The sequence below is a fragment of the Bombus flavifrons genome, chromosome 7 (assembly GCF_040668555.2).
Source record: "Bombus flavifrons isolate JBK064 chromosome 7, iyBomFlav1_principal, whole genome shotgun sequence".
Taxonomy (NCBI): Eukaryota; Metazoa; Arthropoda; class Insecta; order Hymenoptera; family Apidae; genus Bombus; species Bombus flavifrons.
In genome coordinates, this window is record NC_138448.1 from 1,098,703 (window position 1) to 1,117,329 (window position 18,627).

An 18,627-nucleotide genomic window follows, 5' to 3' on the forward strand; every position below is an offset into this window, starting at 1 on the left:
AGAACGTCAGCTTTGTCGCAGGGAGAACCTTCTTTACCGCAACGACTTTTCATTGTGTCGGGCTTGTGACGTCGAGGAGTCATTCGGCTTGGACGCTTTTGTGCGTTTCATGACATCGCGTTAAGACGAAAGCCGGAAGAAACCCTGTTTGTTTGACCTGACACTGGAAAATTGGAAATACTGGGTTTGGTACTTTGTAAGTCGCCTAAGAGAACTGTTGTAGATTATTGTGGAGCATGGAGGTTGTATATTGCTTTATTTTGGTTTATGTGGTGGCTTTTATTCGTTTTTGATACTTTCTAACGCGTTCATTCCGCATGAATCAAGTTAGCGCGTATATTTATATTCTATATATCGAATGACGAATATAAACTGGAAAATCACGAAATGTAGCGAAAAAATTGTATAACGATGCACATTGTATCCTATTATAATCTAAATTAGAATACTGAACTAGAGTAATATTGAAATTTGATGATATTGTTAACATTCCAAATATAATACTACTGGGTTGGCAACTAAGTGATTGCGCAATCACATACACCCAATAAATGAAGTGTACTATGTATACTAAATATAGTACTAAATATATGAATACTATTTATATGAATACTAAATGTAATATGCACACAAAACCATAAAACCGACATATTTATACATATTTCTTTAATCTCAAACAAACTTCGTTATATAACTTTAATTTCCTCTACAATATTTCTAATTTAAAAACATCATCAAAATATTTCAAATTTGAACATTTGTGGTATTACACAATGTTGATATTCGATAATATTCTTGATATTCCAAATACAATGTTTTTTAAACTGTAGTATCCAAGACAGTAAGCACTATTCTTATATAATCTCTAGACTGCGAATATTCATCCAAACTTCATATTTTATAAAGATAATTAGAAAAATGGAATGTAGGTAGAGAATTGTTTTACGTGCTAAGTATTATAACGAGTACTATATCTGTGGAGATTTTATATATTTTTGCATATTAAGTGCAATTTTATGCATATCATATCTTCACATTTCTCACAGATATCATACATAAAAATCCGCAGTTTAATAATCTCAAACAAATTGTACCAACTGCGACCTCCTCTAAAATATTTCCAATCTAAAATCACTAACGAAAGCATAATACTGCTCTTTAAAATTACAATCTTTAAAATTACATCATATATAATCTTTATACAAAAGTCAATTTTGAGGATGTTGATAAGATTAAAAGGAGAAGAGTCGAAGTCCAGAATCGAAGTCAGAATGTCAGAGGACATCGAAGACAAGTCGAGGGAGAGTATCAGCGATGTCTGTTTCGTGTTTGGGACGTGTTCGTGATAGCGGTGTGTCCGCGTGTGCACTGAGGGGGATGACAGTACTCCGCTCATGGGTCCGAGATGTCAGCTCGCTTCAACGCTACGGAACCCTGACACCGGGTCTAACAAACCTTGGGGAACGAAAATCTCCCATGGCCAATCACAGAACTTTGCGCGTAATCCTTGGACACGCGATTCCTCCTCTTCTCCTGTATACTATATACTGTATACAATCTTTCTCGTGATGAAACGAAAAAGTCTTTAGTTTAAGGTAACTCTAAACAGATTCAGATATCTTATATTTCGATTTAAATGTATGTATGTTCAATGTAGTACGATATGAAATTAGGGATGTAAACTATAAAGCATATTGAAGAAATGTATTTGCATATTTAAAGGTCTGTATATCATTTTTACGTATTGTTATTTATAACAAGAGTAAGGATTTTTATGTATTTATGGAAAATTTGGAGATGTAAAAGTGCACAGAATATGCAAAAATATATAAGTATCCAAAATATAATAATACTTTATAATACTTTATAATACTTAATAGATAAAACAATTTTTTATCCAAGTTCCACTTTTTTAATTATATTCTTAAACATATAAATTTACAATTTACATATTTTATGTCCGCAATCTATTTGTACCTATGTAGACATTTTGGTCGATATATATTAAAAATAGTTGGAATAAAGTTATGGATATTGAAAAAATATATCTATGTAAAGGTATTTGCTTACATAAGCTTGTACTTAATACTTAATATTTAATATTCATATATTGTATTAAACATGAAATTATTAATTTATTATGTTAAATATCACACGTTTCTTGCATATTTAGTGCGCATAAACACTCACGGCTTAGTAATAAATATTTAATTGCTAAAAATGGAGGACCAAAATGTTTTATATGAAACCACAAGAACTTTACGTTAACGTTATCGCGCGAATAGCTGGCGACGCATGGAAGAAAATACACGTCTGGGAAATGAATTGCGAAACTATCGGCAGCAGAAGAACGTACCGCTTTAGTTCGTGGGAATTCTTTTACGACTTGGCTGGGATTTATACGAGCTGTAAGTGACAGAACCGACGAAAGCAGCTCACGTCGGCCAGAGAATAAATAAAAGATACGACAACCAAGGGGAATGGAGGCAGACTGGATATTCTTCGATATGTGCATACTTCAATCATTAATGCCGAATATTGTTTTCGAAATTATGATTGCGTTTATTTGGTACACAATTTTTTAAAAATATGTTTTAATCGTATCAAATGCGTATATATGTGGCTAACAGGAACGATAACGAGTGTACTGAAAATGTTGTGAGGGTTAGATTTGTTATGTACAATATTTGACAGAATTATAAGATACTTTATGTGTTGGCATATTTCGTATATATATACAAAGGAAGAAAATGTAACACATTATATAGATACCTTATATGTATATAATTCTGTAAATCGTATACTTTTCTAGCTGCAACAGCATGATTCAGCCGACTTCATTCTTATCTAACATTTCGTCGACCCATTACTTCTTTTTCTTTTAAATGAATACATTAATATTATGAATAAATGACAGATTTTCACTTCTATGTCTGGGTAGAAATCGTAGGAATGAAAAATAGATCAAGTGTTTTATAATTCTGCGCCGTACTGCAACACCTGTATAAAAAACTAATTTAGAAGAATAGGTAATTGTTTCTTTGTAATTGAAAGATAAAGTAAATTTATAATTCTATTTTAAGTAAAGAAAGTAATTGAAGAGAAGATAGACTTTTTAGACTATGATTCAGATATAGAGTGCCCAGTGTTGTTTCAAAATTCAGACAATAAAATTTTAAATAATATTATTATTTACTTTAAACAATACAATTTGAGTTAAATTTATTAGGAATTGGATATTTTTATAAAATATATCTTTATAATATTTTTATAGACTGAAACACTCGCAAGATAAATTGATCATAAAAAATATTTTTTCATCAATGAAGTCTACATACATACAACTATGTAAAAAATATGGAACAAAAGTCTTATAAATATCTAACAAAAGTTCTAATAAGTATTTACAAAAATACATTGTTTGCTTATCTCCCTCTGATTCTCTTTTCTCTCAACTCTTCGCGTTAATTGCTGAAAAAGATATATTAAAACAGAAATATAACTAAACTACAAAATAAGATGATAATTAAACGACCTACGACTAGTAACTAAAAATATTTACGAAGTGTAAAAACCATACAAATTACTTTAATTAAGACTGCGTGTATTTATGTGTGCAATGCTGTTCATAAAAATTTCTATCGATATTATGCAATTCCACTAATATCAGGAAATTATCCTACATATAAACAAATAATTCATAAGAAACATTCGCAATAAATAGAACTCATAGTAAAATACAAGGCAATGCAATCTACTTTCGCTAACAATTATTTAATATTTCTAATATGTTTAGAAAACATTCGCGGTATCTGACACCTTAGAATTACATATCCTATACTATATATTTTGAAATAGTATGTCAAAAATACTTATAAAACGAAAACTAATGCGGAGAAATAAATCAGATAATAAATATATTATAGCTAATCTCTTATAACACGAAAAATATAAAACCTAATCCAAACCTAACTCATATACTTCAATACTTTTTCAAATTACAAGGCTAGATGTTAGGTACAATTATTATTTATAAAACACAAAATAAACTTCATATAACAAATCATTTGTAGATAATTTAAAATGACACACTCTATGTGATTCCAAGATTCTAAACATGGTTTAATAATTTCCTGATAGTTCATTTCTCTCTCTCCCTCAGTCTTGTCCTTTACATTTTGTAAAATTTCATATATGATAGTCAATGGGAGACACAGAACAATACCCTTGTGTTTATGTTTTCCTTGTCCTTCATATATTAAATTTGATGAAATTATGAAAGAAATGTGTTTTAAACTAACCATTTTCAGACACCTTATAGGACATAAAAAGCGTATCTGGATATAAAAGAATATATGGTATCATCTGAAAAAATTACGAAAACCTATGATATATACCTATTTCTTCAAACCAAACGTTTCATTTAACAAAGTTATAGAGACAGTCCCTGTATCCATCAGCTTATACACAGTTTTGCCTTTCTCCAAAAAGATTAGAAAGGGATAAGCAGTGTAGGAGTTTATTTTGTGCAAAATAAGCTTACGCTACTTTTACTTTAAGAAACAAGATTCGCAAACCAAAGCCGCTCAAACACCGTTGAGCAGAAATTCCTATTCTCGCGCCAGAATTCTCTGTAATTCTTTAGGTAAGAATCACGTCGCATCGTTCGGAACGTCTTAACGTTTCTTAAATTTAGGGTTTTTTATATACATACTTAATATACATATAGTGAATACGACTTGCTTATCTCAACGTAAGGTGTACTATCAACGCCCGAAACCCAATCGCCAGTTCGACCTCTCCCGTCGTATCTCGCCAAGGTCTCACGAAATTCCGCTTAATTCCAACGAAGACTCAGAAATTACAGCAGGCTCCAGGTCTCTCGTACTACACGTCGATCGACGGAAGTAGCATCGCGCGTGTAGGCGACCGCGTGCACGTGTTTCGCGCCGCAGACGCGCGAGTGCGTACTTAGGTTGGCAGAAGCCAAAGTCCCCTTGGAGTGACGCGAGACGGATATAATTGAAGCCGGAGGTAATTAACTCCCTCGTGAAGCACAAGCCGCTCACCGCATCGTTTTAATTACCGCTCTCATCGCATTTCATCGGGCAGAAGCGCACCCCCCGAACTCCTCTCATCTTTCTCTATCTCGATGGTTTAACTCGGTTGAACCGGTATGTTTCGTGTTTATAATAAATCCGATGCCTCTTCAACCAATGCGCAATCTATTAAAGACGTCCCTCGAAACTGATATTGTACGGATAAACGTGATTCGAAATAAACGAGTGATGGAAGTTTCTTTTCTGAGTTCCTCTATCTGCATGTCCCATGGCTCATGATGTGTAGCTCGTTTTGTAGGGTTTGTCTGAAGGAAATCTCAATTACATAATATGTACATAATTAGATCTCACAAGAGCTCATAATAGATCTATAATACGAATATAATATATGGGAAATCTATACAAGACTGTATTTAAGGTTCTAGATCTATAACTTTTGGATTTCTGAAACAAATGGTATGATAAAAATTGTATTTACTACATCTTCTTGTAATGAATGTAAAATAACAGTTATGAAGAAAATATATCACAATATAACTTTAAAAATATTTAAAAATTAAGTCTATATTGTATACAAAAATTTCTAATATTTTCATTTTTTACATAGATACTATTATATTAACCATTTTAAATTTTCGTTTCATATCATAAGTTATACAAATGTTCAATCAGTAAATATTCAGATCTAAAACTCTCAATTACTCTCATTATAATATTGTGATTATAATGGATTATAATACAAAATTATAATATTGTATAACATGAAACAGAATAAATAGTTTTTCATCTTTATTTATATTAAACAATCACTAGTACTGATCATTTCATGTAAAATTTATGCAAAATTAACCACATTTCAAATATTTTTAAACGAACAATATGTATTTGCAATATGATTCATTTTGAATAAATTTTACGTGAAATGATTAATGTAGTAATTTATATCGAATATATACAGGGATAATAAGTTAGGTACCCATTCTGTGAATGATTGACAATAATAATTAATTTTCTACTAATAGGTAAAAGTTATTCACTTTCCAAGCATACGTTCTTTCAATTAAAACGTATGTATATATTTATAAATACGTTGAATGTTAATAAAAATATAAATTATAATGATTGTAATTAAGACGTAGATCATAGTTACAATTAATTATAATTAATTCCTCTTATTCTATTTCTAATTTTAGGTGTCATCTATAAATAGGGTACTGAGAAATTTAGCAGCACAGAAGGAGCAACGGCAACAGCAGCAACAGCAGCAGCAAGGGGTGGCTGCTGTTGGTGTTGGAGTTGGTGCTGGTAGCCCAGCTGAGAGCGTTTACGACAAATTGAGGCTACTGAATGGGCAAACCACAGGCTGGCCGAGGCCCAATCCATGGTAACTTATTCTTCCCTTTATCATTGTACCATTTTTCTCTATAAACCCATTATGAAACTATGTATAGTAATTTATGAGAACTGAAAAAGTTGTAAAGAAAGATAATTTTTTAATTTGCCAATTTTCATGTAGAAATATAAAAAATTTGATAAAAGATTCTTTATTAAATTTTAAACGGTATATGAAGTACAATATAAATAAAAAGTTAAAGTACGTAATGATAAAACAGACTAAGCAATTAAAATCGCTCGATAATACAATTACAAACGATGACACGATAATTATATTACTTTCATGTACTTATTCTCTGAAGATGAAATAATATAATAAAAAGTAATAGTATATAAAATAACTATATCAGAAGTATCAAGCATCGAAATGTCAAAATTTTTAAAAGAATAACTTTCTCATAGAAGTAATTTTACGTGTAAGTATCATTTTTTAAATACCACAATAACAGAAATTGATATAAAAGTCTATCCTTAAATGTAAGATTTTATATCCTTTCTTGTATCTTCACAAATATGTGTAGAGATAGACATTTTATAAAAACTTTTCCGATATAATATATATTAACTCAACCAGTAAAGGAAAAGAAATTATATTATTTAAAAACTATTACTTAATTCCTTACATCATACTTTAAATCTCGTTTAGAATTTTTTTAATAACACAATCCTTATCTATGTATCAATAATATGATCTTTGATAGTTTTCAGTGCAATATTATTCTCTTTACTAAAAATTGTTGGTAGTTTTTGATTCAATATTATTCCATTATTTAAAATTTTTCCCTTTTACAAAATTTGTTTGATCTTAGAAAGTTTCGTAATCTTTATAGTTTTACATTGAAAATTATCAAAATTAGGAAATTGCTCTAAAGAAATGAGAGCATAATTCAGTTGAAAAAGCGCAAAGGCCATAATCTCTCTATTTTAAAATTTTATTTCACATTAGGTATCCATCTGGTGCTGGCAGTCCGTTTCCATCCCTGCAGCCCAGCTTGAGTCCAAGTCATTGTACAGCCTTGCCGCCGGATCCTGCGGATATTCTGCATGCAAAGAAAGGTAAGAGAAATTAATACTAATAAGTACTTTATTTAAATTAAGATATTTACATGTTTCGCTACATTTCACCTGTCTTCCAGTCTTCATTTTTATCAATATTCTATTTGAAAATATAGTCAGTGATACTGCGATAATATAGAATGCGTGTCAGAAATTGATGTGTTCAAAAATATCCCTAATTAACATAAAATATATACTAATGTACGATATAAAATGACGTCCTATTAAATAAGATTAAAGATTAACAAGGTATTATTAAAAAATCGAAGTCTTACGAAACTTGGACTTAACATTTTTCTATTACGTTAAATCTTTCTGATTACTCTAGTCAAATATAATTAACATTATAATCAAATAATCGTTTAACAGGGGCCACGAATAGTTCTGTCACAGAAACTTTATGTATTCTTTACTTAACACTGATTATCAATATGTAAGACCAATAATAACAATACGTAATAAATAGTGTTAGGACTGCTCAACACTTCAATTTCTAAAATTAAACATTTATGTTTAAAGTAATGAACGATTAAATATAATAAACGGTTAAAAACAAACGATTAAAAACGATCATTATCTAATAACGAATGAAAGCGTTATTTCTGCATTCCACACTACATCAAATATATAAGCTATTATTCTCATTTATCGTGTAATAATAAACAAAATATATGCTGCGTCTTTTTCTACACTTTTTAGAAAACTAAAGTTTCTTCTTCTAAATGTAGATATTGTATCGATTTGATATAAATCGTAACTTAAAAATATCTAAATGGAAACTTGTTTATTTTTAATGATTAATTTTCAATCAGGTATTTTATTCTACATGATTATTACAATTATTAAAATTGCTTTTTAGCACTTACGACCGTCTAAATATTTGAGGAACCGGTAATTACATCAAAAGTAGTACATACATTCATGAATCTCGTATGATTTTAATGCATTATATTATATAAATTATATCTAATTTAAATGCAGATTAATGTAGAATCTGCTGATTCCATAGGAAGATACTGGTAGATGCTACTTCCAGTCATCAATTTCTCATTAATTTATAAACTTGGATAAGATTCGTGTACCGTTATTATAAATCGATTGAAGTGCCACGATAGTTATAAATTGACTGCCCATGTTTATAAAAATTCACATTTTGATGAACATAACTGAATAAATGAGATTTAAATAGGATATTTTTTCTTCGTATATTTTATGTACATACATACATATGCATCTTATGTATATAAACATAAACATAAACATCTGTACAGTCTATATGCAATCAATAGTCCAGCCCCATGTATCAACCATCTTAAAGATTAAAAAAGAAAAGTATTAAATTCAACGAACAACCCTAAACCCAAACCCAAAACTAAAAATATATATAAACTAAGCCAAAATTTCTAAAGTAATATAAGCTTTCCAGTATACACTCTAAAAGTACGCCCTTTTAAAAGGAAACATTGAAATTAATAAACAATCCTAAACCCAAAACTCCAAAGAGGTACAAACTAGCCCAACATCAAACAGAATTTCTAGAACAATCCATACTTGCCAATACACCTCCACTCTTACATCCGCCACAAACTTATCCAAAATCTTCAAACATTCATACACACGCATACACACACTAAAATACCATACACCTTCACACATATGTAAAAGTGGCCAGCGGTGAGAAATCCAGACAAGCGAGGGGTACACGTGAGGGAGTGGTTTCGAGAATAGGGGGAAGAGGCGGCGCGTTTTAATTAATTAATCTGCTGGCTGAAACGATACTAATATCAATGTAATTCCGTCGGCGGGCCCCGCGGTTTGCCGCATGCGTGTGCAGCGCTTTTCCGGTAATAATTGTTACGTTTAAGCGAAACGAGAAGGACACAGACGAAGGGGTTACACGGGGGTTGGATGGGGTGGAAAGCGTGGTTGCAGTCGACCGTCCAACCCACACGAAATTGTAACTCAACCGACGGAATATTCTCTCTTTCTCTCTCATGCACTCGTTGAACTAACCCCTCTTCATCCCCCTTGTTTGCCTCTCTTTCATGGTACATGAGCGTGCACGCGTATCCCTTTGGCGGCATATCAAACGCGCGATTTCTTTTGGCCGATCGTTTTCCAACGCCAGGGTGGCGAACGGTGTCACAAGCAGCAAAAAACCAACGTATGGGTAAGTTTGATTCATACGTGAGGCTGTTTTTAAAGTATTTGTGGTGAGTCGATGAAATATCGCGCCTACGGAAAGTTATGTTGCAAGAAAAGTTACTTCTATACCTCGCATTGTTTATTGCAATTGGCAGAGCATCGCATACAGCGGTTCGCAAAAGTATTCATACACTTACCATAGATAAACACTTATACATATAATTGCATATATTATGTAATACATTTTGAAATTTCATTAACATTATAGTGAGAAGCGATTGCCATGATTACATATTAGCAAAAATTAGACGCTATCTGAAAATATATGGAAATTACAAAATATTTATTGCAACCTCGTATTTAGTAAAAATTATTATACAGTATGAATAGTTACTCTAAACGTATAATAAGTATTAAAAACGACGCCATTGAATATTAAGACATAATATCCGTCCACTTAATTGACTTTGATAATTTTCTATATTTGTTCTCTATTTGATAGCAATATCTATTAGGTTCTTTAAACATATGTTCAAATAGAACTCCAAGCAGAAAGTAAATTTATGATATATGTTACACGTTCTTCAAATTTTATCATAATTTTTATTCCAGAGTTTCCTTCAAAAGGTGCCAACGTAATTGGTCTATCAGTTGTTTTCTACATGTTGAGATCTATTTCAATATTATTATTATCACCTTCTAAATCAGTATATTGCGAAAATCCGAATGAAAATCTTCGGAAAGATATGTCACTATCATGGATATCATCGTTTTAGTGATTTATTAATATTATCGTTACACGATCATAACTAAGAAATATTACTAAGTAATATGAAGTAGTATTTGTTTATGATTTGTTGATGATGATGATTGATCTATATTTATTTATTACTTATAAGGGATATGCAGCAATTTGAAAATTCAGAAAAATTTTAAACCAAGCAGAAATATAGTTCAAGAGAGCTAAAAACGAAACCACTTCTTGTTCCGACAAACAAACAGTTCATAAAGGCGATACCATCCTTCAAAACGTTCAAAATTTTCAAAATGTTTTGCATAACACAGACAGGAGATGGAAAAGTCGAATTCTGTATACCTGTATCATTTCCCATAAAAGTTACAAAGTTATTTATACATACATATCGGTATAATCATTATTAATAAATTTCTAAAACGAAATTAAAAGAATTAAAGCATTTAGAAATTACAAAACCTTCAATTCAACGCTAAGGAGATAGCAGTTTAAATATAATTTTAATTAATTATTTTTAATAAATAAACATTAATAGATATTTACATAGGGAAAACCTACAAGATATTAATATAATATTAATTCTATTATTTTTATGATTTCATGTAACACGTGTATATAATTCATTTAATATTGTATTTTAAATATTGTAATTTGTTTTTTATTAATGAAAGGAAGAGTAAATACAATCGTGTTACATTTTAACGATATGTCTCTTAATGCGTCGAAAGAATAGAACTAACGTTTTTACTACGATATTTTATATTTTATTATTATTAAGTGATATATACATACTTTTATTACTAACTACGTAATATATTCATAAAAGATTTCTACCAATGTACAAATACTTTCATGTGCAACTGTACATACAATTCTTCACCATTCATCATCATCGCAAACTCCTCGTCCAAAATCGTTCTCTTCGCAAAGCGTTGTTAATCGAGCCCTTCGATTCTACACAGGACGCGTTATTATTTTGTATTCCAGCAGGATAGAAGGGATACAATCAAATATGGTAACTGTTGCGAGCACTCAACCACACGCGGACCCCGGGGGCCGGATTATCTCCACGTAGCTGCGGGCTTGCCGTCGTTTATAGGATAACTTGTGTCAGGAGGGTTGTTTCTCTCTCCTTTCTCTTTCAACTTACGCCTCTATTTTCCTATCTGCATCCGTCTGTTTGAGATTCTATCGGTTCGTCCTCGTCCTTCGAGGTTTTCTCTTCTCTGTTTTTGCATAGTGTTTCAACAACGACCGATTCCAAGAGGCGGAAATCGCCTCGGGCCAAACAGAAACGACAACTGGCACCCCGTATCGCGAGAGCAAAGCGAAAGCACATTATCCTGCAATCATAGCGCCGATCCTTTAACATCAGTTCCTCACTGCTTCTGGAAACTGTCGAATCTTCAAACGTTTCAATCTTAGACAAGAAAATTGTACAGAATCGATGATAAGGGTTACATTTTGAAATCCCTGGTTTGTTCTACATAACTGTTAAAAAATTGAGGAACTTTTACATAAATGTATATATAAGTATTTAAAAAAATATTTCTTTTCATTATTTAAGATATCCTTTGTAACTAAAGTAGATAATTTCAGTTAGTAGGATAAAATAGGATATATTAGAATCTAAGAAACTAAGAAATAAGGAAAACGTTAACTATCGTGGATGTAAAAGAATACAAGTAACTGTATATAGGAATTTCCTATAATGTAACTGCTAGTCTAAATTCTGATATTATTTTTTTTTTTTTTTAATTCTTTCCATTATGTTCAAATTTATATAATTATGATATCTTTGTTATTAGCATTTTTAAAACACTACTACTAAATTTCTTTTTAAATTATTATATACTTAATGCATATATTTACAAGGATCTTTTTCAAGTACATCATGTTAAAACACTATTGTTCAGTCATATAAAACGGCATCAAAATCAGAAAATTAAAAGGAATGTACTTATCATATCTTTCTCCAGTGGTTTTCACACAAATCATGTTTCTTACATATTTAACACATATGAATATCCAGAGCCTATTTATAAACGAGGCTGTGTACGTATGTATATCTACCATTGATCATCATATCATCGTCCGAGAAAATCATGATCGATTTACGAAATCAGTTTTTCCAATTGAAATGAGAACGCGGCCGCGATCGCGTGAGCGACATGTCAGAGATATTGAAATTCTGGTATGGCATTCAGAACTCGTGTTCTCTTTCCTTCTCCCTTTCGTTCTATTTCTTCTTTTTCATTCCCCTCCCGTTCGCCTCGTAGTACGGGACCCGAGAGGTGAAAAAACAATGCCTATACGACCCGAACCCCTTTCGTTTCGATCGAGCACGGAGTCTCTTTGCACCCTTGTCTCCTTTCTTTCTTGGCCTCTCTTGTTCATCGTTTCTGGCGTCGCCGTCGTCCTCTCTTTTTCTCTTCTCTCCAGTTTTATTCTGGCTTCCTCTCCTTTCTCGCCACCCGCTCTCATAGAATTCTTCTGCATGCCGCTGCTGCTGCCGCGTCTCGTCTCGTCTCGTCTCGTCCCGTACCGTGTCTCGTGTCTCGTGCAACGGCACAATGCAACTCGGGGATGCATTGTGAATCAGCCTCAGCAGACACCCCGCCAATACCGACGCCAACGTTGTCGAGATGGCGAACCTTCACAGACGTGATGGATGGTTGCGAAGAAGACACCACCTGTGTCGTAATATAGTCGTTTAGTTTGACATTTAATATAGAAATTGTTGAATTTTTCGGACTTTTGGAATGCAAGTTCATATTTTGATGGATATGATAATCTGGAGTTCATTGAATATTGCCGAATGTTTCAGAGTAAGATTAAATTTTAAAATGTGAATTGATATTTTAGTGGATATTGTAACCCACATGGATATTGTTACGATGGGTAACGTATCATTGAATGTTTCAGCATCATTGAATTGACAAATTCAGAATTTTTTCAAAATCTAAATTGATATGTTGGCGAACAGTGTAATTTATTGTTGTTTTAACTGAATATTAAAATATAGAGCTCTTTTAGAGACCATAGAAAAATCTAGGTTATTCTCATTAAAATCACCTTCACAAACCACTCCACACAAGCACCAACAACTTCGAACAATCTTTCGCACAAACACACCAAAACCTTAATTACCAAAAATGAAAATGCAATTTTGGTATCCCATTAACGTTTCCTTTTCATCGAATTCTTCAAAATGTAACCCCATTTGTGTCTCTTCACACATAACCAATCAGAGCCAACCTGCTCACTGTTGACTTTATTCGCAACTAGACTGCAGATTTTTATGCACTTTTTTATGAGAAACTTTAATATCCAAAACATATGTAATGCTCGCTATCATATTTAATAGGTAAGACAACCTTCTACCTAGATTCCACGTTTTCAATCATCTTCATAAAGATATAAATTTGCATAAACATTCGCGGTCTACTGCCAACATTCGTTCTTCTACATACTCCTAGTCCCCAGTGATTCGTTCCATCGTCAGAAACCATCATCATTCTCACCGGTGAGAGGCAAGTACTCAGAGTTCTCCATGGTTGATCTCTGGTTGAGATACAGAGGTAAAACAATATAATGGCCGTCCTGGTACGCTAGCAAACCCAGGGTGTACTGAGAGCATTATCCTCGACCTCTTTATCTGTTGCACCCGATCTCCCTTTATCTTTTCTTCTTTTTTCTATTCTCTCTCTCTCTCTCTCTCTCTCTCTCTCTCTCTCTCTTCCTCTTTCCTCATACGCGTTTTGTCGTCTCTGCGTTTCTACTGCTTCTACTTCGTCTTCTGGAGCCCCATGTCCCAGTAGGTAGGCACGTTGCAACGATGCGAAACCTTTTATCGTCGAGCAGGACAATGTACAATCTCTCTCTCTCTCTCTCTCTCTCTCTCTCTCTCCCTCTCTCCCTCTCCCCCTCCCTCTCATACACACACATACACATACACACTATCTATCTATCTATCTTCCTTTTTCTCTGTCTCTCTCTGTCTATCTCTGTCTTTCGTTGTAGGTTTGGTTTGTCGTCGAGTAAGCATCGTAGTCGTTGTCGTTGTTCTCGCCACAACCGTGGATCCTCATGGAAACGCGCGATCCGCGTATTAATGGTTCTCCGATAGCTTTTGTATACACGTCTCTCTCTCCCCCTGTTTTCTGTGATGGTGGATCCTTTCGCTGAAACGAAGAAAAGGAAAAGTTTTTCAAGAGAAATTCAGAGGGTTCAGCGCAGATTCTTTTTTTCTTTCTTTTTTATTGTTCTTCTTCATTATTCTGGCTTTTTCAAGTTTCGTTTTGTTTTTTGACCTTCATTGTTAATGGAAAGAATTCTGCGAAATTGTTTGATGAGACGACGCGTGATTGCAACTGACTGATGGTAGAGGAAGTTGCTTCCTTTGATTTTAATTTACAGAACAATTGAAGATCACAGGAAGAAGATATGATTTTCACAAAATTCAGATTTTTTATTTTTATTAAAAACAGGTACAATTGCTAGATATTACTATATGCTGAAAGTTGCTAAAAATATGTATATACTTTTGGCAAAATTAATGTTGACTTTAACTCAAGTGGGAACATCAACGCCCTTATCAATTGAAGATTAAGAAAAAAATATGATTTTTTATTCTAATGCCGTTTTATGATTAAAAAGGAATATTTTAATGTAAAATAACTGAAAGCTGAAGTATGTTATTGAATTAGATTTGAAATGGATAGATGTGAATTGGAGATAGAGGTCTTTGTTTAAAGTGACAAATTACAATAAAGTGACTATTGAAATTACTTGTCCTTAGCCTTAATAATAGCCAGTGAAAACACATATTTGAGAAAACTAAAAATGAAAATGATTGAGCTTATATTCTAAAAATACATACTTAAAGAAGTTTAAAAATCATATCATATTTATATAATCATCATTATCATAATAAAACTGGAACACGAAATAAAAGAATATGGTATAATATAGATTTGCACAATTTATAGAAAGTTCTCTAATTAGAATTAGAAGTTTACTAGCACAAATAAGTACACCTTATCTAAACAAACTTGTTATCTAAACAAAATATCTACTATATAATAACTAGATGATAACTATAATACGATTAAGTAGAAGATCGTATTATCTAGATACTAAATATTGTAAAAAGTGCTGTACTTTGGATGTTTTATCTGTATATATCTGCATATTATGAGCTTTCTATGCGTGTGTACATTTTTTAATTTTTCATAAATGCATAAATGTCCGCTATCTAATAATAATAAATACCTAATTCAATACTACCAAGTATCACTACATAAATTGCTACTACCAATTAATTACTAATTAATTGCTACTATTGTACGTGTTATTAAACCTATGAAATATTTTTCGTATTTGCAAGAAAAGAGCATATATTAAACTATTAACTATCATGAAATGTAAATACGATGTTAAAAAACACGATGATTTTCATTTTATAATTTTATCGAATAATGGACACGCATTCTTTTCAATTGTCACCTTTTTATCTTTTTTACGCTGAAACGCCCTCCAACAGTATTGAAAAAAACCGTGTACATTCTACACGGTATAATCCTGCTTGACGCGATTGTATATTAAGATTCAACCCGATTTCTCATTTTCTCCGCATCCTCGACAGTTGGTGAACGTCGCTTAAGAACCACTTGGCAGTGCCCTCTCGGCGACTCACTCGAAACGTCGCTCGCGGAATCATTATTCGACGCAACAGCAAGTCGAAAGTTTCCATAGCTGTCGCATTTCCACGAGCATGAAATTCGATAGAGTAAGATTTTCCTCTCTCGGTCTCTGATTACTACCCTCTATCGCTCGCGTGTGTACTCCGTTTAAGGTCACGAGCTCATTCGCCGGCATTCTGCTGGACGTTCTACTTTAGTAGTTGTAGAATCATGTCGATACACGTAAGTACGGTGACTCACAAATGTATTTGAACACTTATAGAAACTTTTTAATAAGATATCATGTGTTTTACACGAAACATTTTGAAACTCCATTAGCACTGTTATGAAACTTGAATATTATAATTATATTGGTAAAATTTGAAACAAATTTGAGAATATGTCGCAGACATCATAAAAGTATTTAAGCAGTCATATTCATAAACATCAATTTGCAGTGGATCCATATTTAGCCCTTATTATCTGGTCAAGATGGTTATTCATGCTGTATACTAAAAACTTTCTCAAATATATTTACAAATATAAATTGGTAACTTTCAACGCAGAACTACATACCTATTATAGCAAAGGCATTTTTCCAAGAATCAAATATCAGTCATTCCATTTCTTACATCTACATACACAAGGTGGCGTAACTCGGTAAGAGTACATATACACTCATTTAAGATTAAAAATATAACATTAATCGGCAGCGTAAATTTTAAGACACGAAAAATGCGACTGATTATTACGTTTTGTCTTCCTGTTTTCTTTAAAGCTGTGCCCCTTACTTTTATCACCAATAAGATGAACATATGAAAACACGGTCATTTTGTGCAAAACTCACTCAAATAATACAAATAGCTGCCATAATGATTCAGCTATATCAAATAAGGTAAATCCAAATACGCAAAAAGAAAAGATCCCATTTATTATAGGAAAAGCACTGTTCCAAGAGTCAACCATCAGCCATTCCACTCTTTACATCCGCATAATCAAGGTGTCGCGGCTCGATGTGCTCACGTATACGCTCGGTGCACGAGCGTTGCGGTGCAGAGAAGTCGCGATCACGGAACAGCCGTCTTTTTATCGTCCGCTCGGCGGCGTAGATATTCATCGCTGTCGTTCGTTGATCGCCGCGAACCGGAATAAAATGGAAAACAAAGGAGCGTGCTCGTCAGGATAACGTGATGGCGGCAGCGGCCGTGGAACGCGAGGGTGGGTAACATCGTCGTGGACGGTAACCGGAGCCATGACGGGAGGTCAGTCTTCCAAGATTGACGAACACGATAAATCGAGCGCTGGTGACACCGGTTTGAATGACTCGACGCGACAACCCACTGACCTGCGAATCCAATGCATAGAGTTTCTCTGTCGACACGTTGCCGACGCGAACGCGGCCAAGAACGTGATGTGGAGAACACCTTGTAAATATGTCTGTTTTATATGCTGGAACGAGGAGACTGAAATTATTGGGAATCTTTGTCCGACGAGCAATGTCTTAGTTTCATTAATACAAACCATACTATTAGAATATATACCTATATTTAAACCTAAACTATCTTTCGATCTAACTGTTCGAAAATGCTCAATTTTGTTTTTAACAGTTGCTTCTGGATTATATAAGTGTCCACAAGTTAGAAAGTGAAAGAAAACAAGTGTTTTTATAAATACAAAAACGTGATTGTTAATTAATACTAAAGGTGGTTGCTCCTACCCGTGTCTCACGCGGACAGGCGTGTCAATGTGCTAACAATAACATAAATTGTTACAAAATATGGAAGAATAGAGTATGCGATATTCATAGTATGACGATCAACTATAATATTAACACGACCACCAGCTCCACCAACAAGTATAAGAGTCAGCATATTTAACTATCGTGAATTATACGTGTATTATGAGGAGAAAAGAAAATTTGAAGAACAAAGCATTCTGATTTATTTAATTCTCTATTAAAATCATCAAATGTTATAACATTATTTATGTCTTTAAAATGACTTACAAAATTCTCCTTCACTGCATTAAATTCAAATATGAATAAACGTATATGTCTTCGAATATTATGTGTATCTATTGATTCAGATTTCAGGCTTCATTGCATTAGATTTGAATCATCGAGTTTAAAATGAAATCTAATAAACACTTTAAGCCCCATTCCTTCAAAGTCGCTGAACGTATTGTATATTCTTCGCTATTCGTATATCTTCATTAAATAGTAATATATCAATATTTATAAAAAATAGCTACTGTTAACTCATTAGTGTCAGCAAGTGTGCTAAAAGATTAATGAAAGCCATCCCAGGTCATTAGAAATAACACAGAATTTTTCAAAGAGCAATATAACAATAACACGAAACGGGAGAGACAATAAACTCATAATTCGCTAACAAAAAACAATGAACACAATGAATTAGCAACATAGTAGACTGTGTATCTCGTCACATATCATTTCTAAGATATGAAAAGAACATTTATGCATGTGTACTAATGTGTAGCCTAATACATATTTTTTTCTAACAGAATTTTTATG

The 18,627-nt window shown here is 32.7% G+C and overlaps 1 protein-coding gene across 3 annotated transcripts in view; it reads left to right on the forward strand.

The window, feature by feature from the left end:
* The window catches only part of LOC138182061 (paired box protein Pax-6), a 145,753-nt gene that overhangs the window by 68,512 nt on the left and 58,614 nt on the right, over positions 1–18,627 (forward strand). For all 3 annotated transcript variants that reach the window (XM_069117575.1, XM_069117573.1, XM_069117574.1), the window contains exons 5-6: positions 6,254–6,444; positions 7,402–7,511. In XM_069117575.1, the coding sequence (XP_068973676.1) occupies positions 6,254–6,444; positions 7,402–7,511 (301 nt within the window). The remainder of the gene's footprint in view (positions 1–6,253; positions 6,445–7,401; positions 7,512–18,627) is intronic.